This window comes from Bison bison, unplaced genomic scaffold (genome assembly GCF_000754665.1).
Source record: "Bison bison bison isolate TAMUID 2011002044 unplaced genomic scaffold, Bison_UMD1.0 scf7180017864048, whole genome shotgun sequence".
Classification (NCBI taxonomy): Eukaryota; Metazoa; Chordata; class Mammalia; order Artiodactyla; family Bovidae; genus Bison; species Bison bison.
The window spans coordinates 2,948,720-2,971,107 of NW_011494620.1; the positions used below are offsets into that span (position 1 = coordinate 2,948,720).

Below are 22,388 nucleotides of genomic sequence, written 5' to 3' on the forward strand. Positions count from 1 at the left end.
AACCAAGACAGCATATTAAAAAACAGAGACATTACTTTACCAACAAAGGTCCATCTCGTCAAAGCTATGGTTTTTCTAGGAGTCATGTATGGATGTGAGAGTTGGACTAGGAAGAAAGCTGAGCACCAAAGAATTGATGCTTTTGAACTGTGGTATTGGAGAAGACTCTTGAGAGTCCCTTGGACTGTAAGGAGATCCAACCAGTCCATCCTAAAGAAGATCAGTCCTGGGTGTTCATTGGAAGGATTGATGCTAAAGCTGAAATTCCAGTATTTTGGCCACCTCATGCGAAGAGCTGACTCATTGGAAAAGACCCTGATGCTGGGAGGGATTGGGGGCAGGAGGAAAAGGGAACGACAGAGGATGAGATGGCTGGATGGCATCACCGACTCGATGGACATGAGTTTGAGTGAACTCCGGGAGTGGGTGATGGATAGGGAGGCCTGGCGTGCTGGGATTCATGGGGTCACAAAGAGTCAGACATGACTGAGCGACTGAATTGAACTGACCTGATGAGTTAAGGACTAAAGGAAAGTGATTCCCTAGAAATTAAAATCTTTTGTTAAGAAGCTAAAGATTCTTGGCATATAATTTTGATTTATTTCAATATTTTTTCTATGGACCATTTTTTAAAGTCCTTATTGAATTTGTGACAATATAGCTTCTGTTTTATGTTTTGGTTTTTCTTGGCTGAGAGGCCTGTGGGATCTTAACTCCCCAACCAGGGATCAAACCCACACCCCTGCAGTGAAAGTACAGCGTCTTAACCACTGGACCACCAGGGAAGCCCTAACATTTAATTATTAGATATTCTTCAAGAGGGACGGGACTTATGTATACCTGTGGCTGATTCATGCTGATGGCAGAAAGCAATACAATATTATAAACCAATTATCCTCCAATTGAAATTAAAAATTAAAAAACATTGGACCTACTTCTATTCAAGTATTGAGTTAGACATTTATTTATAAGAATATTTTGGAAATTGGTTTTTCCCTGGGTTAAAGGTATCTGTACAAAGATTCAAGCATAGACTTTAGGCCTTGAATATCAATGTCTGTCCACATTCTTTTATATTCTTCAGGACTGAAGGAATGTTAGCATTAAAATCTTCCCAGGATTTCAGTGTCCCTAAAACTAATGTGTTACAACATTTACAGTTTCTCTGTAACTGTGTTCTAGCTCATATACAACGACTTTCCTCAATTGTGAATACTCTTACTTCTCTCTGAGCTGTCAAGTATTAGACTGGGGAGCAGGGAGGGCTGAGGACACTGCTTTGAGGATTCCATGATGCCTTAACTTTGCTCTGGTGAAGCTTCTCTACAGCAAGAGTGACCAAGACTAGAATCACAAGCATGTCAGCACGATGGGGACACCCATCCTTTTCCATTTACCGAAAAGATTCTGTTTTTGTTTTCAAAGAAGAAACAAGTTTTTGCATTGGGTACCTTGCAAAGGGCTAGTAGCATCAACAGAAAACACTGCTAAGGTGCTTTCTTTCTTTTGGTCTCTAAGCCTTTCTGAGGTAAGGATTACTTCCTAATTTACTCCTTTTTTGGGTGCTAAGTGACCGGTTAAAATCATGGCCCTTAGAACTAGTCAGAGGTAAGTCCCAGCCCTATTGGTTACTAGCTTGTGACCTAGAAACATTCATCTAATTTTTCTGAGCTTCAGTCACCCAATTCCTATAAGATGATAGTGAAGATTAAGCATGATCAGGGCTTCCCTGGTGGCTCAGATGGCAAAAGAATCTGCCTGCAATATGGGAGACCTGGGTTCAACCCTTGGGTCAGGAAGATCCCCCAGAGAAGGGAATGGCAACCCTTTCCAGTATTCATGCCTGAGAAATCCCATGGACCGAGGAGCCTTGCCGGCTACCGTCCATGGGATGGAAAAGAGTCAGATACAAATGAGCGACCAGTACACACACAACATGATAACGCAATAAAATGCTAAACATAGTGCCCTGGTAGCTCAGTGGTAAAGAATCCACCTGTCAATGAAGGAGACACAGGTGTGATCCCTGGTCCAGGAAGATCCCACAGGCCACGGGGCAACTAAGCCCATGCACCACAACTCTTGAGCCTGTGCTCTGGAGCCCAGGAGCTGCAACTCCTGAAGCCTGCATGCCCTAGAGCCCTGCTCCACCATGAGAAGCCACTGAAATGAGAAATCCGCACACCGCAATTAGAGAGTAGCCCCCGCTCACCACAGCTAAAGAAAAGCCCACACAGCAAGGAGGATGCAGAAGAAACACAAATAAAAATAAATAAATAAAATTATTTAAAAAAAATCATAGTGCCAGGCATGTATTAAGTTCTCAAGAAGTAGTAACTCCTGTTATGAATACTTTTATTATTAAAGAATAGTTTACGATTTACAGAAGTGGAGAGGTTCTCTGTTAGCAATTTGGCCTGTTTCCCTCTGGCTCTTGTGACATTCTGAGGTAACTCCTCAGCCCCAGAGACGTGTATGACGAGATTTCTTACCCTGGGACATTTAGTGGTGAACTCTTCTGGGAAAATTCATTTAGAAGAGACTTTTCTCCAGAGTCCTTCAAGCTGTGGTTATTCCACCTATATCAAATCCAATTTTTTTTCTAAGTTATAACCTTGGCTCCACCAGGTGAAACATGACTAGAAAGGGTTTACCTTTGCTCTGTAATTCCTCAGTTGGATAATCCCATCACCGCTATTTGGATGAACTCATAAAAATACCCATTAACAAGCATTTCTTGCTTTCTTTCCCTTAGGTTCCTTATTAGACAATGCACAGGGTCTTCATTGAGGCATGCAAGTTAAGCATGTGAGATCTAGCTCCCTGACCAGGGATTGAACCCAGGTCCTCTGCATTGGGAGCTCGGAGACTTAGCCACTGGACCACCAGTGTGAAAGTGTTAGTCACTCAGTCATGCCTGACTCTTTGCGACCCCATAGATGCAGCCCACCAGGCTCCTCTGTCCATGGGATTTTCCGGGCAAGGTTACTGGAGTGGTTTGCCATTTCCTTCTCCAGGGGATCGTCCCGACCCAGGGATCAAACCTGAGCCTCCTGCACTGCAGGCAGATCCTTTACAGACTGAGCTACCAGGGAAGCCCTAGTATTCTGGCCTAGAGAATTCCATGGACTGTATAGTCCATGGGGGTCACAGAGTCAGACACGACTGTGTGACTTTCACTTTCACTAGACCACAAGGGAAGTCTATATTAGACAAGTAGGATCATACTACTTGAAATGGCCAAGTCTCTGTAACAAGCTTCTCCTTTTGAAGTTTCTCATATGTTTAAAAATGTAACAGACACCTGAGTGCCTGCTTTAGTACATGGCCAAGTGCAGAGCACACAGAGTGAATAAGGAAGTTCCCCAGAGACTCCACAGTACAGTTGAACAGAGAATGGTTTTAGTTAAATACATCTTATTAGGGGGCAGACAACAGATGTTACTAGAGAGGTGTAGCAAATAACCATTCTCCTCCATGTGCCTTTTAAGTTACTGTTTGAATAGACTCTTCTTTCAAGAATATTAGAATCTGTCCTATGAAATTGCCATTTCAGTGAGTTGAAAACAAACATTAGCAACGTCACAGAGTTCAAGTAAACCTGATGATAGTTCAACGAAACCAGTGTTATACCTGGCCCCTTGGCTTTGTCAGCTTGGATGCGTCCCAGTCGGAATACAACAGCACGTTCATACTCCTTAATGATCTAAGAGATGAAGGGAGAGCATTTAGTGTTAATGGTTCATCAACTCACACAGAGAGACCAATCTGTTTCCCAGGGTATTACCTTCAAGCACATCCATATGGAGATCGGGAAGGTAATGACCATCAGCAGGAAAGAAAAGAAAAGCAGGATCCAGCCACATACACCAAGCCCTTTATTCTTGATGCCTGGGTAACGGGAAGGAGGCAAGCCTGTAACTGACATGGTTCTTAGGAAAGCGATTCAGTGGCATGCATGAAGAAACCATCCAGGGAGCTGGCCAAGCTGGAATGGGGCTGAGGAAGCAACCTGAATCCACACACACTCTTGATGGCAGTAATACCACACACACACACACACACACACACAGAAAATATTCCTTCAGGTTTTTAGATGAAGATGGACCTGTCCCTTCCAAGACACATCTCATAGCAATCAATAATAATAATAACCATAGCATTTACATAGGGCTGCCATGGTTTATTACTCTCAAAACACATAAAACCACCCACATGAAAATCACCAGGGTGCCATCTTAAAAGACAGATTCCTGAGGACTTCCCCGGTGGTCCAGGGTACAGGTCCAGCCTGCATGTCTCATGGTGCAGTCAAAAGTAATAAAAATGGAATAAATAAATAAAAGACAGATTCCCAGGGCCTCAGAATTCCCCAGGTGAAATCAAGACAACCTCTGAGGCAGATAGGCAGGTACTATTATCCCAAAGGAGACCTTGTAGCACAAGGAAAAACATTTTCAAGAGTGCTTACGTTTGAGTTTCTATGAGAGTCTTTAACTCCCTAGTGGTCTCAGAAAAACCACTCAATCTTTCTGAGCCTCAATTTCTTCATCTGTAGGGTGGGGGCAGATATTACCTACCTTGAAGAACTTGATGAGGACTAAATGGGATTGTTTACATAAGGCACCTAACCCATACATTAGTATCTACCTTCGTGTTTGTGCATAGTCGCTCAGTCATGTCCAACTCTTCATGACCCTTTGAACTATAGCCCACCAGGCTCCTCTGTCCGTGGGATTTTTCAGGCAAGAACACTGGAGTAGGTTGCCATTTTTCTCCTCCAGGGGATCTTTCCGACCCAGGGACTGAACCTGGGTCTCCTGTATTTCAAGCTGATTTACCTGCTGAGCCATCAGGAAAGGCCCTATATCTGTCTTAGTAAATGTCTATTACTACCATTGTCCCTATGTTACAGATTGATGAATATTACAGAGACTTGTCAGGCACTGATATTTGATAATTTTGTTTTTTCATAGAATTTTGTTACATCAGCTCACTACATTCAGTGTCTTTTTGCTAATCACATACTACCACAGCAGGGGCATTTTAGCTTAATATCACCTAGGAAGAGATAGAACTAAATTCAAACCATATTTCAGCCACTTAAAGCTTTATAGCTTTAATCACATCAATTACATAATTTCTCAAGTACTATGATTCTTGTTTGTAAAGCATCCAGGTCTGGTAGATCCCTGTACTTTAGAATTATTTACATTCACTATTTCACCTTGTTTTAAATCCTTACTGCTTCCTGTTCTCTTCTCCTTGACAACCAACCACACCCTCACCCCTAACTTCCTCTGATTAATTCCCCATTCCACACAGGCACTGGAACTAATAATACTTGCTGGTATCTCCACTCAGATGATCCACATACACCTTATGCTACCTTTGTCCCAATGACTGCCTTAGCCATCCACACTGTTGTCCAGGCCAACCACAGAAGACACTAAGCCTCACTGATACCATCTCAAATTCATCCTCACTTATCCATTTTACTACTACCAGTGCTTTGACAAACATGCATTTATGAATATTTACAAGGATCCTTAAAAGCTGGCTTAAAACTCAACATTCAAAAAACGAAGATCATGGCATTCAATCCCATTACCTCACGGCAAATAGACGGCGAAACAATGGAAACAGTGAGAGACTTTATTTTCTTGGGCTCCATAATCACTGCAGATGATAACTGCAGCCATGAAATTAAAAGATGCTTGCTCCTTGGAAGAAAAGCTATGACCAACCTGGACAACACATTAAAAAACAGAGACATTACCAACAAAGGTCCGTCTAGTCAGAGCTATGGTTTTTCCCAGTAGTCATACATGCATGTGAGAGTTGAACTATAAAGAAAGCTAAGGACTGAAGAATTGATGCTTTTGAACTGTGGTGTTGGAGAAAACTCTTGAGTGTACCTTGGACTTCAAGAAGGTCAAACCAGTCCATCCTAAAGGAAATCAGTCCTAAATATTCATTGGAAGGACTGATGCTGAAGCTGAAGCTCCAATGCTTTGGCTACCTGATGGGAAGAACTGACTCACTGGAAAAAACCCTGATGCTGGGAAAGATTGAAGGCGGGAGGAGAAGGGGACAACAGAGGATGAGATGGTTGGATGGCATCACTGACTCGATGGACATGAGTTTGAGCTAGCTCCAGGAATTGGTGGTAGACAGGGAGGCCTGGTGTGCTGCAGTCCATGGGGTTGCAAAGAGTCGGACAAGACTGAGCAACTGAACTGAGACAAGATCCTAGGATTTTGCTCTCAGAGATAATGCTGTGAGGAGTCCTAATGTGTATCTTTGTGGACTTGTGTAGGAGAATTCCCAGCAGTGGAAGTGTTAGGTCAAGGGGATTAGTATTTACAATTTTGATAGATGGTAAGTGCCCTTGAAAGAGTTTGTACCCTGTGCCTATCCCCACACACCCTGTCCTCACCATTTACTTTCAGTCTTTTCAGTTGCTGCATTCTAATAAATGAAAAGCATCTAAGTTTCAGATACATATTTCATGTGAAAAACTTCTGAGTGCAAATATTCTTTAATAGGCTTTAAATGCACATAAAGATCTACTCCATAACAATAAGGGTTTACCTGCGTACATCAAAGTTTAAATTTCCAATATATCACCTTCCGAAACTTTGGACCACATCGGGGTAGATCAGACTATTATTATGCAGGATAAAATGCCATTTTGTGCCTTCTCATAGAATCTTTGTTGTTTTATTTATTAGCATTTTAAAAGTTATTACTAATGACAGACCTTGTATATGTACATTCTCATTCATAAAAAATCCAAGAAATATGAATAAAACTGGAGTCCCCCAACCATCCTCTCCTCAGTCCACTTAGTTTGGTATATGTCCTTAGAGACCGATTGCTGTGTATTTACATACTTGTATCTACAGTTAGAAAACCCTGGTTTTGATTTGTAGATTTTGTGAGAAATGGCATCACACTGTTTCTACTTTTTTTTTAAAACTGAATATTGTTGTTCAATTTTTAAGTCATGTCTGACTCTTTGTGACCCCATGGACTGTAGCATGCCAGGCTTCCCTGTCCTTCACTATATCCCGGAGTTTGCTCAAATTCATGTCCGTTGGTTGGTGAAGCTATCTAACCATCTCATCCTCTGCCCTCCTCTTCTCCGTTTGCCTTCAAAATATATTCACTGAATACGTTTTGGAGATATTTCCATGGCACTACATCTGGATCTACCTTATTCTTCTTCATTGTTGCCTCATATATTAAATGTGTGACTCAAAAAAAAAAGTTTTATTTAGCTGTTCTCCTATTGATGGATATTATGGTTACTGGCAATTTTGCTTTTACAAACAAGGCTGCAATAACCTTGCTTGGACATGACTCTCCCAGATGATTCGCACTTTGCTGGCATCTTGAGGAAAGCTTTGAGAACGCAGCACAGTCTTTGCCCCTTTGGTGTGTTTCTGCCCTGCTGACACTGTCACAGTTGGTGCTCAGAAACCTAGGGGTGTTGGGGGCTGTGACTTTACACTACCACACGCACAGGGAGCTGGGACTCCAACAAGGACCTCAGCTACACTTTATGCCGTGAGCAAGCCCTTTGCTGTGCTTAGTCGTTCAGTTGTATCCAACTCTTTGCGATCCCACGGGTTGTAGCCCGCCAGGCTTCTCTGTCCATGGGATTTCCCAGGCAAGAATACTGGAGTGGGTTGCCATGCCCTCCTCCAGGGTATTTTCCTAACCCAGGGATCTAACCCAGGTCTCCCACATTGCAGGCTAATTCTTTACCGTCTGAGCCACCAGGGGAGCCCAAGCAAGCCCTAGACACGTCCAGACTCTACAGCCTTAACACCAAGCTGCAATAGAAAGTGCTGGTCACGGAGAAAACTGCCCTGACCTCCATGAGCTCCGCCGCAGTCCCTAGCATCATTACCTGCGAGCGTGGCTCTGTTAAGTACTAAATGTGCCGAGAGAGAGGCCAGAGATGAGGACATGATTAGGACATGATTAATCTTCCAAGATTTACACCTGAGCATTAGAATTACCCAGGCCGCTGCCCCAGGAGGATCAGTGGAGCCTGGGGTGTCATTAGCTGCTGTTAAAGTGGGGCTGTCACCGTCCCCTCAAGGCTGTGCAGCTCAGCGTTGTGAGCACAGCAACTCTGGGGGAGCACCAAGCTGCTTTTGCAGCCTCCTGCAGAACCAGCCTTCTTCCTCCCCACTTCCCCCACAGCTAAAACCAGGACGCTGTGCTGAGAAGTGGATTTGAGGATTACAATTCCAATTCAAAGGAAATACTGAGATTGTATTATAAAGGCTCTTCATACATCTCCCATACCCACCCTTTACCTTATCCTACACAAGGATCCTTCCAGAGCCTTCCCTGAGCCATTCCCTTGAGGGGGTGGTGGAAAGAAAAGGGGCCATATCCTCTCTGATCATCTCCTGCTTTAGCCATCTGTTCATCTCCTGCTTTATCCTAATATGTGGAGGGGTGTTTCCTCTGGGTAATTGTCAGTTCAGTTCAGTTCAGTCACTCAGCCATGTCCTACTCTTTGCGACCCCATGAACCGCAGCATGCCAGGCCTCCCTGTCCGTCACAAACTCCCAGAGTTTACCCAAACTTATGTCCATTGAGTCAGTGATGCCATCCAACTGCGTAATTGTCCCCATACCATGAAGTTGCCATCGTATTACTCCCTGGTGGAGAACTGGACTTTGCTGGGGGCAGCAAATTGACCCGGATTTCTCCTTCATCCGTCTAACAGATATTTTACCAGCTTGGGGTTTCCATGATGGCTCAGACGGTAAAGAAGTTGCCTGCAAGGCAGGAGACCTGGGTTCAATCCCTGGGTCAGAAAGATCCCCTGGAGAAGGGAATGGCAACCCACTCCAGTGTTCTTGCCTGGGAAATTCCTTGGACAGACGAGCCTGGCTACAGTCCATGGGGTTGCAAAGAATCGGACATGACTGACTAACTCTTCACTTTTTTCACTTTTTAGCAGTTATATGTCAGGTACGCGGTGCTAGAGCTGCAGATGCAAGAGAATAAAACGGGGAACTTTCCAATAAGAGTTCACATCTAACAGGGAAATCGACAACAGGACAGTGTGATAACAGGGTCCTGGCTCTGCTGCACTTCCCTCTCAGATACACACAGCTGGTGAAGTAAGTGGGGATGAAGCACAGCACAGTGTCTGGTGAACATCTTCCCCTCGATTGGCGAAACAAAAGATGAGCCATACGGCACAGACACCAGAGTCCCAGCACTGCTGACTCTGGGGAGAAGGACTCTGGGACTTTAGTTGGAAGGGATTTAGGGATAACTGAGGCCAACTCTTCATTTTGCAGCCAGAAAGCATCCTGGTTAGCACTGTCACCATCACCTTAATCTCTGTTTAAGTAAAATGGTACCCGCAAGTTCTACAATCTTTGGCAGTGAGGCAAAACCAAGCTTCAAGTTGTAGGTGCATGCCTCTGGGGCTTTGTTCCTGGAGCTTAGATGCAGCCCATAGCACCAGAGGAGACTTAAATACTCTCCAGGACTAAGTGTAAACACTCAGGGCAAGATGTTAACTCCTATGAGGTTAGGAAGTAGGGAAGGAATATTCTAGATCACTAACCCCACTTAGATGGCATTATAAGTAGAAACAAATTTTAGGAAATCAAATAGTTTAGATGACTTGCTTCTTATTTCCCAATTTTGTCTTGATCTGCTGCTGCTGCTACTGTTAAGTCACTTCAGTCGAGATCAGTACTATATACAATTCAAGCCCACAGATATGTGTTACTATACATAGTCAATTCCTCTCTAAGCAGAAATAGCCATTTAGGTAATGACACTGTTTAAAAACACCAAAACAATGATGTACAGTATACATCAGGGAAATGAAAACCACAATTAGATAATAATACACAGTTTCCAGAATGGCAAACAATTAAAGACTGATAATGCCACATTTTCAGAGAAGGCGATGGCACCCCACTCCAGTACTCTTGCCTGGAAAATCCCATGGATGGAGGAGCCTGGTGGGCTTTAGTCCACAGGGTCGCGAAGAGTCAGACACGACTGAGCGACTTCACTTTCGCGTTTCACTTTCCCGCATTGGAGAAGGAAATGGCAACCCACTCCAATGTTCTTGCCTGGAGAATCCCAGGGACAGGGAAGCCTGGTGGGCTGCCGTCTATGGGGTCGCACAGAGTCGGACACGACTGAAGTGACTTAGCAGCAGCAGCAGCAGCAACGCCACATTTTATCAAGGTTGTGGGGCAATTGGAGGTTTCATAGATGCAAATTGATAAAATCACCTTGAAAAACTATTTGAAAGTATCTATTAAAGCCAAATACACACTTACTTTATGACTTAGTATTCAACTTTTAAGTAATATCTCAGAGAAATGAAGGCTGATTATGGAGAAAAGCATATTCATGAATGTTGATTGCAATTTTATTCATAAAATCCAAGAAACAAAGAACCATCCAGACCCATCAACAGTAGAATGAACAAAGTTGTTTTATGTTCATATAAAAGATTACTCAGGAAAAAAGACAAAAGTTATACTCCTATAGCATTCAAAATATGAATTCAAAATATTCAAAATATGAATGAATCTCATAGACAAAACATTGGGCAAAATAAGCTAGACATAAGAGTACATACTTTCTGATTCCATGTATAAGAATACATGAGCTTCCCTGGTGGTTTGGCGGTAAAGAATCTGCCTGCCAGGGCAGGATGTACAGGTTTGATCCCTGGGTCAGGAAGATCCCCTAGAGAAGGAAATGGCAACCCACTCCAGTATTCTTGCCTGGGAAATCCCACGGACAGAGGAGCCTGGCGGGCTACAATCCATGGGGTCTCAAAAGAGTCAGACTCAACTTAGCAATTAAACAACAACAACATAAGAATACATACTGCATGATCTCATATTGTATCATTTAATTCAAGAAAAGGCAAAACTAATCTATTATGTTTGAAGTCAGAGTAGACTGTCTCTGGGTAGTGGAGTTTGGGCAGTTGAGTATTATCTGGGAAGAGATGAGAGAGCTTTTCAGGGTGCTGGAAATGTTCCGTATCTTGATCTGGGTGGTGATTACATAGACTTACACATATTGAGCCTGTGGGAATGAAAACCAGCCAGCAAAGAGAAAAGCAAAGGCTATTTATTCAGGATTTGCTATCACAAGCAGAGACTAAAAGGTAGGCAGAGGAGTGGGAAAGCTTTATAGTGGGGAAAAATGGAAGGCTCCAGGTGTGCCTTGATTGGAGGCTGTCACCCTGGTGAAGTTACGCGTGGACAAACTAGAGGCAGAGCATCCTATGTGATGGTCTAGGAGAACCATCACAGAGGAGTGCCGTGTGGTTTTCTTCTGTTGATCCTAAGTTGCAATCAGAGAGCAGGAGAGCTGTCAGTTATTAATCAAGCCCTGGCCACTGGGGGTTGATTGTTACAGAAGTAATTGTTCAGCTTCCTGAACTGTTGTCAGAGATAACAATCTGACTCCCTGCAAATCTGCCATCTAGCAGGCTGGCTTCCTGGGCTGGTTATTATAGATGAAGGGTTGGTTTTCTGGGCTGGTTGCTGCAGGTTGGTGGTCAGAGTCCTATTTTTAGATACGCTCCAGCCTTTTGTCTGTTTGTGTATTCAGTCTCTCAAGCCAAGGGTTTAAGACTTATGCACTGTACCCATGGGCAGGATAGTACTGAGGATGGAAAGCTCACTGCTTGCTCTGCAAACTCAGAAAAAAAAGAGGATGGAGAGAATGGAAGAGCTTTAGCACAACCAGCCTGTGGGCAGTGCTTACAGGGATGGAAACTGTAGGTCCCAGGTCCCGTGACCCTGCGTTCTAAATGAGACACTGCACATGAAAGCTAGATGACGCCTTCCAAGTTACTCAGCCTGTTGGGGTCTTAGTTTCCTTCTCTGTTAGCACAATTATAGCTAGCCTTGAGGATTAAATAAATTACATGTAAAGGAATTAATAGTACTTCCCCAGTGGCTTAGTGGTAAATGATCTGCCTGGAGTGAAAGAGACACAGGAGATGTGGGTTCGATCCCTGGGTTGGGAAGATGCCTTGGAGGAGGACCTGGCAACCCACTCTGGTATTCTTGCCTGAAAAATCCCATGGACAGAGTAGTCTGGCAGGCTCCAGTCCATGGGGTTGCAGAGTCGGACACCACTGAAGTGACTGAGCACACAACACACACAAAGAAATCATTGATCTCATTAGGAAGCCCCCTAGTGAGCTAGGCCACTGCCTAGGAATTTCCTCAAGTTTTGAACATTTCCTTCAGCTTGATGAACCTTTAAAGAGATTCTTCTTGACTCAAGGCCCCTGATTTCCCTTTTCCATGAGCACTTCCTTTAGAACATTTATCCTTGTAAATTCTTTCTCTGCCCCTTTGAGATGTAAGCCTTTTTCAAAACCTCTTGCCGGTTTTTGCAATCTGGGACTATCTATCTCAAGGACCTGGGAGACCTTCTCTTGAAACGCAACTGCTAAGAAGACAGCACCCGTCACTCCCAGTCTCTGTGGGCGGTAGGAGACTGACTTCAGTAGACACTGCGCTGCAAGTTGTAAAATATACTGCCCGTCATAAAGATGTGGGAAATTTATTAGCAAACCAAACCCAAATGGTCTATGACCACCCTGCAAAGTCATTCATACTTTTCCACTAGTGCACTGCAGCCTTTAAAAACCCCACACCCTGGGGAATTTCCCAGTGGTCTAATGGATAAGACTGGGCAATTTCACTTCCCGGGCCTGAGTTCCATCTGTGGTTGGGGAACTAAGATCCCGCAAGCCAAACAACAACCAAAATTGTATAAAAACAAACAAGAAACACCCTACACCTCTTCGTTTCGGTGGTGCTGGTTCAGACTGAGTTTTGACCTCCTCTCTCCTCGACGGCAATAGGCTTGAGTAAGGTTTTCCTTTTTTGCCTATTTAATTTTGTCCAGGTCAGTGTGTGCTTTGACAACTGACATTTGTTTTCTTTTTCTTCCCCCAAACTTTAAACTTTTTATTTTGTATTGGGGTATAGTCATCTAACAATGTTGTGGTAGTTTCAGGCAAACAGTGAAGGGACTCAGCCATCCATATACGTGTATCCATATTTTTCTTAATTTATTTATTTTTACCATACAATTCTAAATATCAGCTGTGGATATTCTGGCCCATCCAGTGGATGGCTCCTCTCCATGTGCAAAAACTATATTTTAAAAGAGGACGTACAATAAAACCCTAACTCCTACAGGTTTCTACCTCCTAAAAAGTGGCTTGGTCACTGACTCTGTAAGTTCTTTCAGACCACTTTTAGAACCTTAAGAAAGAGAAGGAGAGAGAGAGACAGAGAGACACTGAGAAAGACAACCAGATCTTTGCTGTAAAACTGCCAAATCAGTGTAGGTGATGATTTAATCATCATCGCTAGTCCTTAGGGCTATAAAATTCCATAACCCCAAGAGTTTTCTAAACTGAGATTTACATCTCAACTACAGACATGAACTTCATGACACATTTATATTAATACTAAGTTTCTTTTTAACCATTTGGTCTTCTAAAGAAAGAGTTAAGATGTATTTTGAAATGGAATATTCAAAAAGGTGTAAAAATAATGTTTTTAGTACTGTGCACACTCCCTTTCAGCCCAAGAACGTAAGCGTTGCCAACCAAAGCCCCACTCGCGTGCCCCTCTTTATATAACCTTCTCCCACCCCAGGCAGCCTGGCCCACAGCCTCCTATGGGACTCCATCCATCGCCATCGGTCAAACGCAGTAGCCACTCCCACGCCTGGCATTCAGAGACCAGGCTTGACACATGGGCTCTTAGAGCATCTTCGATCTAGTTTTTCAAGTAGCAGTGCCTTCTCTTCTCACTTCTGTTTTTTTTCTTTTGGGGGATGGAGTTGGTTGTTTATCGGTTTTTGTTTGTTTTAGTTTTGTGACCTTGCTGCGCAACACGTGGGCTTTCAGTTCCTGGATGAGGGATCGAACCCACACCCCCTGCATTAGAAGTGCAGAGTCTTAACCACTGGATCTCCAGGGAGCTCCCAGTCTCTCTTACTTCTGGATCTAGGTGACTAGATCACACGCTAACAGCACATAAACATCCCCTTTGGTAGAGAAAACACCAAAGTCCTCACTTGTTCTTGTGCTTTATGTGGGCTTCTGTGTTCCCTAGACCCCCTGCACACCCTACCTTCTCCTTTCTCTCACTTTCTTTTCTAGGAAGACTTTCCAATCGTACCTTCACCTCCAGGGGCTCCTCTTCTGAGTTTCTACAACACCGCCTACCATCACTTTTCATAGTACATTGTAATTTTTAGTTAACTTTCCTGTGAATTTTTACTGCTCTGAGAGCAGGCATTTTATTTTGACATCTCCATCTCCTGAAACACAGTGGTTTCTGGATTCGTTCATTGAATGAATGAAGTTGGCAGTGCTCTCAACACTTTGGACTATCAAAAATGATGTTCAGCAACAGGATGGATAGATGTATTGATATGTTTGAAGTTTCTTGTTTGGAAATAATGATCCATCAGAGAAGATTCTGTTTGCTCTCAAGAGAGTCAATTAACCTGAGAACAACAGGTCCTCAAGTTTTCGCCTTCATAGGTGTTATCTCTCAACTCCCACCATTATAGGAAGAAAATAAAGAGAAAACATTTTCCTTAAAATCATTCTCATCTCTCCCTTTCCTTTTCTGTCTGAAATAACTACCCATAATAAATACAAATACTTTGTCCTTAAGATTTATGCCCAAACATTCTCATGATAGTGTTATTTATAAGAGCAGTAAATCAAAACACCCTGAAAAAAAAAGAAAAACACCCTGAAAGTACAATGGAGGGATAATTAAGTGAACCATGACATCTCGCCAAAAAACCATAAAAAATTTTTAAGTTACAAAAACATGAAAAAATTGCTATCTGTGTAAGTCACTCAGTCATGTCCAACTCTGCGACCCCATGGACTTAGTCTGCCAGACTCCTCTGTCCATGGAATTCTCCAGGCAAGAATACTGGAGTGGGTTGCCATTCCCTTCTCCAGGGGATCTTCACAACCCAGGGATCGAACCTGGGTCTCCGGCATTGCAGGCGGATTCTTTACCATCTGAGCCACCAGGGAAGCTGAAAATTGCTGTGGTATATTGTTAAAAGAAAAAAATCGTAAGATGTAAAATTATATGGACAGTATAATCCTTGTTAGTAAAATAGTATGATTAGAAAAAATATTGGATGGGGACTTCCTGGTGGTCCAGTGGTTAAGACTTCACCTTCCAATGCTGGGAGCAGGGAGAGCTAAAATCCCACATGCCTTGTGGGCAAAAAAACCAAAACATAAAACAGAAGCAGTATTGTAACAAAATCAATAAAAGCTTTAAAAATGGTCCACATTAAAAAAACAACAATAACTATATTGGATGAAAATTAACCAAAATATTAACAGTGGTTAATTCTGAGTGTTGGAAGTATGACTGGTTTATACTGCTCAGAATTTTCTTATTTTTTGCTACCATTATAATTTTAAAAAGCACTTTAAAAATAAAAATCTACCCATCTGCATGGTAAGTCTCTTCAGTCATGTCTGACTATGTGCAACCCTATGGACTGTAGCCTGCCAGGCTCCTCTGTCCATGGGACTCTCTATGCAAAAAAACTACTCAAGTCAAGTGAAAAAAAGTCTTGTGTATTTTTAGAACAGGAAAGACCAGATGCTTCTTGCTGGGTGGGGAATAAAATGTATGTGGAATAAAAACAATCACTTTCTCTGGGCCTGGCAAAGAGTGTTACAAATTCTTTCCCCTTTTCTGTTTGCTTCTGATCCTGGGGAGATATAGCCAGTAAAACAGAGTCTCAGCAACTTCCTGGTCCTTTCTCTAGTGAAACAAGGATTTTAAGTACCGAACATAAAATCTAAAGTGAAACCCAACAGGTAAACACTATCTTTTCATCACCTGCAATTTGTCTGTCCTCCTCCCTTTTTCTCTCAAATATCCACACAGATTGTTGTATCAAGAGCTTTTTTTCCTTAAGGAAAAATGCAGAATTGCTAAATTTAAGAAACCAAATTTAAATTAAATCACTCAAAATGTGATCTTAATCTGGCAACCTCACTAGTTTAGGAATTTACTTGGAGGCAAACTTCTAATTCCATCTCAGACTCAGAAGGTCTGAGAAGGATGAAAACTTCTAGAGGTGAGGACCAGATCTGTGTTTTAAAAACAATCCCCAGGAAGATTCTTTTGCATGTTGACGTTGAGAAGAATTTCTAAGATGGAGATGACCGAGATGCCAATTAACTTCACTTTACCTCTTAAAGAAAAACAAGAAAGAAAAAAAGGAAGGGGTAGGGTTTTCTGTCCAAGGCTAATGAGAAGTGCTAATGAGGTCCCTGGGTGGGGAGGGAAAGCCCTAGTTTATAGCATTCTGTACATTCTGATTTATCCTTGTGACGTCACGGAACTTGGAGTCAGGAAGAAATGTACCCTTGGGGCTTTCGAAATTTGGTCCAAGCCTGAGGCACATTCTGCAGAGGGCTCCTACTGGGGGTGATAACTAGGACTCAGTTATTCATTTAATTCTCCCAACATTGTGTGTGGAATTTCCTACACAGCTTGAAAGACCAAATGGTGGTGTTTTCTCAGTGTGTCCAAGATGGAGGAGGGCAAGGGCAAACACATGCCACACGTTTCAGAGAAGGACCGACATCGCACCTCATAAACTGCCTAGAGCACGTGAAGTCAGAAGTTGTGTATAAGCCCTACTTCTGTTTGTTCTGTGATAGGGCAGGTTGTTCCTTGTAGTCAAAAATCAAAACCAAGTAGACCCACGAACGCTTTAAAATATTTCACTGGTGATACAGCTTCAGCCGTGCCCTTTATCCAGTTGATGTCTTAACCTGTTAAGTGGAAGCTAAAAAGTCTCATGAAACTTCTTAAAAAAATAATCCAGGTTCACTGGAAGAGTGGTCCCACATGCACCTTCCAAATGATGTCCGTGGTCTTCAATCTATCTGTGTTGTTATATCTACTTCAAGAGAAAAGTCTCTTTTCCAATTCAGGTAGGTATCTCTAAATGTATATTTTCTTTTTTACAAAATGATCGTACCGAATGTGTCCCGCATTTCTAACTGGTGTCATGAAGCACAGGTTACTTGTATAGAGCACAGGTTAGGACTTACACACACACACACACACACATACACACACATATACCAACATCATCACCATCATCACCATAACCATTTTCTGAACCTCCAAGTTTTCAAACTCTCGAAGGCTCAGTTTTCTCCACCATAAAATGAAGTTATAAAAGAATCTACTTTAGAAATATCCTAAGATTTAAAATAATGCAAGCAATATGCTCCGCAATACAGAACATTAGTATTCAAGCTACACTTCATATTTACAGGCTGTTCTATTTTCCTCAACTTGAGAGATCAGTATATCAGACATGGTGCCGCTCAAACCAACTTTTCTATTTAATCAAACCATCATCAAATGATATTTAAGAATGAATAAATTTTAGCCTGCTCAACATAACTTTGCTAGCTAATGCCAAAAAATGAATATAAAGATAAACACAAATTCTAACACTTAAGAAAAAGGGCAAGTCATAGACTGGTCTTCAAGAAGCAAATAAAAACCACAATATGCCATGACTTCAAAATTCTGGGCTCTAAATGAAATTGAAGCCAATTTCAATATGCATTAATCCACCTCGTGCTCACTCTCTGCAATGATACAACTCCCATTTTGTGTAATATACATAAAATAAACTTAAGGCAGGAAAAATGAACTTACCCACTAAGTTCTCTTTATCCAGCTTCTCTGGAGAGGACGCCCCGGGATCCATCTCATTCTTGAGAAGCTTTTATTCTTGGCAAATTTTCATGGGTTTGGAGCCAGACCTAGGCTCCAGGAAGCACCCAGATGTGCTTGAGAGAAGAAAGAGCAGAGAGGCAGAGTGAGAGAGTGAAAGAAGTTCCTCTTCTTTCGTGAGCACCCTAAGGATTAGTTACCCTGGTGAAGGAAGTCTGTTCACATAAACAAAACAATCTCCTTCCTGAGTTCAGACTGCCACTGTTCATAGAGAAAATTCAAAGGTATGTGTAGGACCTTCTGATTGTGCTGCTTCTTGTAGATTATCCCCATGTAGTTGTCTGTATCATTGATATAAAACACATCTATACCACATGTAATTTGCTTATCATAATGAACTGTCCAATCCACAGGGCACGCATCTCCACCCTTAAGTTTCCGATGAGGAAATTTCATCCAATGCCTTGTACACACTGCAGTGAGTGATCTTCTGACACTTGAATCTGATATCTCCATCCTGCTTAAAATAATCCAATGATTGCCAATGTTTAATACGTAAAGATGAAAATCGTATGTGCCCTACAAGAACTGCTGGTCTGTTTCTCCCTCCTTTTCTAGCCGCACTCACATGATCTGTCATTTAGCAATAGCCCCATTGGCCTCGATCAACCCTACTAAACTAAACCCTACTAAACCCCTACTAAACTACTAAACCCGTGTGTCCTCTGTGCCACAGGGCCTTTGCACATGTTACCATACATATTATTATTTGGTTAATGTTTGTTTCTTCCTCTAGATCAGGGGTTGGCTAATTGCATTCAGCTGGGCAAATTTGCCCTACCACTGAGTTTTTGTAAATAAACTGTTACTGGAACATGGCCATGTCTTTTTGTTTCTATGTTGCTTTTGGTCACTTCTGGGCTTCCCTGGTGGCTCAGTGGTAAAGAATCCACCTATCAATGCAGGAGACATGGGTTCAAGCCCCACGTCAGGAAGATGCCCTGGAGAAGGAACCATAACCTACTCTAGAATTCTAGCCTGGGAAATTCCATGGACAGAGGAGCCTGGTGGGCTACAATCCATGGGGTTGCAAAAGAGTTGGACATGACTTAGCGACTAAACAGCCATAACATAGTTGAGTGGTTGCTTTTTAGAGACTGTATAGCCTGCACAATCTAACATATTTACTGTTTATCCCTTTACAGAAAATGGTGACTCCTGACCTGTACACTGTAACTTCTATGAGGGAATAACTGAGTCTTTTTTTTTTTTTTTTTCTGCCATGGCACCTCTAGCATTTAGAACAATGCAGACACATAGCTATCATCCAACAGACACTTGTTGTATGAATGAATAAGTAATTTATTAAAGACAGTGGTGGTGGTAGTTTAGTTGCTAAGACATGTCCGACTCTTGCAACCCTATGGACTGTAGCCTGCCACGTTCCTCTGTCTGTGGGATTTCCCAGGCAAGAATACTAGAGTTGGTTGCCATTTCCTTCTCCAGGGGATATTCCTTAACCAGGGATTGAACCCATCTCTCCTACATTGCAGGTGGATTCTCTACCACTGAGCCATCAGGGAGCCCTTATCAAAGATAACAGCTCCCAAATTGTAAAGCTCTTTCTTGAATCCAGATTCCCAGGCTCCTACCCCAGGAGTCCTTCTTTCATCATATGACTTGAAAACAAGGGCAATTTTGCACTCATTCCAATACCAAAAACACTAATCTTCTAATTTTCTGATGTTCATCTTTCTCATACCAATATTCCAAATGATATTTTGTTTGTGGAAACAAAACAATACAAAACAACTTCTGAGATTTCCCAGCTCATCTCAACTTTCCTGGTCTTTTTTCTTCCCAAACATGTAGTTATTTTCTTCTTAGCAACTTCATCTGAAAAAACCTCCCAGATTGTGGGTTACTTTTGCCAACTGCTTGATAATCATAATTGCCTTCTCCACAAACTCAAATTACAGTAATAACCATGCAGGGCTGTCATCCACAGATTGTAATTATAAGAATTAATATGGAATATTAGAACTTAAGAAAAGGCGGCTGGGGACCAGAAACAGATTAAAACAGACACACAAGCACACGCACAGTCAGAGACATTCTGCTTTAGACTCCTGTCCTCTGCATGCTCCTCATACATCCTGGGTTATGACTTGGTGTGGAAATGATGTTACAGTCATAGTAGATTAAGAAACAGGCTCTGCGCTCATGTTGCCTGGATTTAAAGAAATCCTGGTTCTACCATGAACTAACTGTGTGACACTGGGTAACTTAACCCCTTTGTGTTTTTCTCCCCCATCTGTAAAATGGGCATGTGGATTGTCTTTACCAGGGTCATCTGTGTGAGAAATATATGAAATAGTACATGGACAATACTCACAATAGGGATTTCCCTGGCAGTCCACTGGTTAGGATTCCATGCTTCCACTGCAGGGACATGGGTTCAATCCCTGGTGGGGGAACTGGTTGGGGAACTAAGATCCCACATGATTCACAGACCAAAAAAAAAAAAAATTTCAGAATAGTAACTGGCATTAATACATGATAACCATTATTCCCATGAGTGGGAACTGAGCTGTATTTCTCAGGACTCAGCTGTCTTCATTCTAAAATGGGAATTTTGGGTTAATTTTCACAGCATCGTCTGGATAGAAGATTGCTGAGTCATTGATTGCTATGCTGTGTGTTCACCTTTCTGCGGCCCCATGGACTGTAGCCCTCCAGGCTCCTCTGTCCATGGGATTTCCCAGGCAAGAATTCTGGAGCGGGTTGCCATTTCCTACTTCCTTCCTCACCCAGGGACAGAACCGCTTTGCTTCTCCTGCATTGCCTGGTGGATTCTTTACCACTAGCGCCGCCTGGGAAGCCTTTGACTGATAGGTGTGTCCAAACATTGATCACCTCTCTTCTTGCCTTTGTCTAATGCTTTTCCAGTTTGCTGCACATTTGAAAACTCAAAGTCCATTCCTCCTATACTATCCATCTGTAGATTCCACTGTTTCCTCCTGGCCTCTACTTGATCACTATGTCACTTCCACTTTGGGACTAACCTCTAATGTTAAGAGCAACAGGAAAACTTCCTGTTTCCATCATTTCTTGGGACTAGGTCATAGACAGTCTTTGTCTCCAATAGGAAGCCACTTTCCCTCCAAATGGGATGCCCCATCACAGTCATGAAAACAATGTGTTTTGCAAGTGCCGGGTTAGCTATTTCTAAATTGATTTTCCCTTCAGTTCAGTTCAGCTCAGTCTCTCAGTCACGTCCGACTCTTTGCGGCCCCATGAATCGCAGCACGCCAGGCCTCCCTGTCCATCACCAACTCCCGGAGTTCACTCAGACTCACGTCCATCGAGTCAGTGATCCCATCCAGCCATCTCATCCTCTGTCATCCCCTTTTCCTCCTGCCCCCAATCCCTCCCAGCATCAGAGTCAACTCAGTTCCAATGAGTCGACTCTTCTCATGAGGTGGCCAAAGTACTGGAGTTTCAGCTTTAGCATCATTCCTTCCAAAGAAATCCCAGGGCTGATCTCCTTCAGAATGGACTGGTTGGATCTCCTTAAGAGTATTCTCCAACACCACAGTTCAAAAACATCAATTCTTCGGCACTCAGCTTTCTTCACAGTCCAACTCTCACATCCATACATGACCACAGGAAAAACCATAGCCTTGACTAGACGGACCTTTGTTGGCAAAGTAATGTCTCTGCTTTTCAATATGCTATCTAGGTTGGTCATAACTTTCCTTCCAAGGAGTAAGCGTCTTTTAATTTCATGGCTGCAGTCACCATCTGCAGTGATTTTGGAGCCCCCAAAAATAAAGTCTGACACTGTTTCCACTGTTTCCCATCTACTTGCCATGAAGTGATGGGACCAGATGCCATGATCTTTGTTTTCTGAATGTTGAGCTTTAAGCCAACTTTTTCAACTTTTTAGATTTTCCGTTAATATTGGCCAAATAGCACTTACGCCAGCACCGCCAGTCACTGAGGGGCAAGGTTCCAAACAACTATAACAATAATTATTCCCTGGTGGGAGCTGTAGAGAGCCTCCCGAGTATTTAGGGCAAACACATTGCCCTTGGAAGATGACTAAGCAACTGTTTTTCTTCTTCCTGCAAAATGTTTCCAATATCTCGGCCTCGAAAGCAAGAATGATTTTAACAGCTAAGAAACATTTAGGACAAGCTGAGTCCCTAACCAAGAGTCTCAGGAAACGAAAGAAACAGCCCATTTGCAATGTTTCCTCTCCCTTTGCTTAAAATAGAAACCATTGTGCGCCAGTTCATGGAATTTTCTCTCCTTCAGATTGAGAATTGCAGTAACATGCTTCTGATGAAGATTTTTCTGTGGTTCTAAACTTTCATTCTGTCAATTCCTTGGCTAGGGAAAGTCCTGAAATGAGAACAGCTATTTTTTTTTTTAATTAAAGAAATTTTGATTGCTAATACAATTTTTTAAAGTTACTTCCCATTTATAATTATTATAAAAATTGGCACTATTTTACATGTAGCACAGCCATATACTTCACTTTTTTAATTAAAAATTTTTTATTTTTATACA

General features: G+C 42.4%; 1 protein-coding gene across 2 annotated transcripts in view; it reads right to left on the reverse strand.

Moving 5' to 3' along the window:
* The window catches only part of STOML3 (stomatin (EPB72)-like 3), a 26,404-nt gene extending 8,031 nt beyond the window's left edge, over positions 1–18,373 (reverse strand). Inside the window, exons 1-3 of one of the 2 annotated variants that reach the window (XM_010835644.1) lie at positions 17,836–18,373; positions 3,788–3,891; positions 3,634–3,706 (exon numbers count right to left, since the gene is read on the reverse strand). In XM_010835644.1, coding sequence (XP_010833946.1) covers positions 3,634–3,706; positions 3,788–3,829 — 115 coding nt within the window. In that variant the 5' untranslated portion in view covers positions 3,830–3,891; positions 17,836–18,373. Of the gene's footprint in view, positions 1–3,633; positions 3,707–3,787; positions 3,892–17,795 lie in introns of both variants that reach the window. The other variant, XM_010835643.1, reaches the window with a different exon arrangement.
* Positions 18,374–22,388: the final 4,015 nt, after the last annotated feature.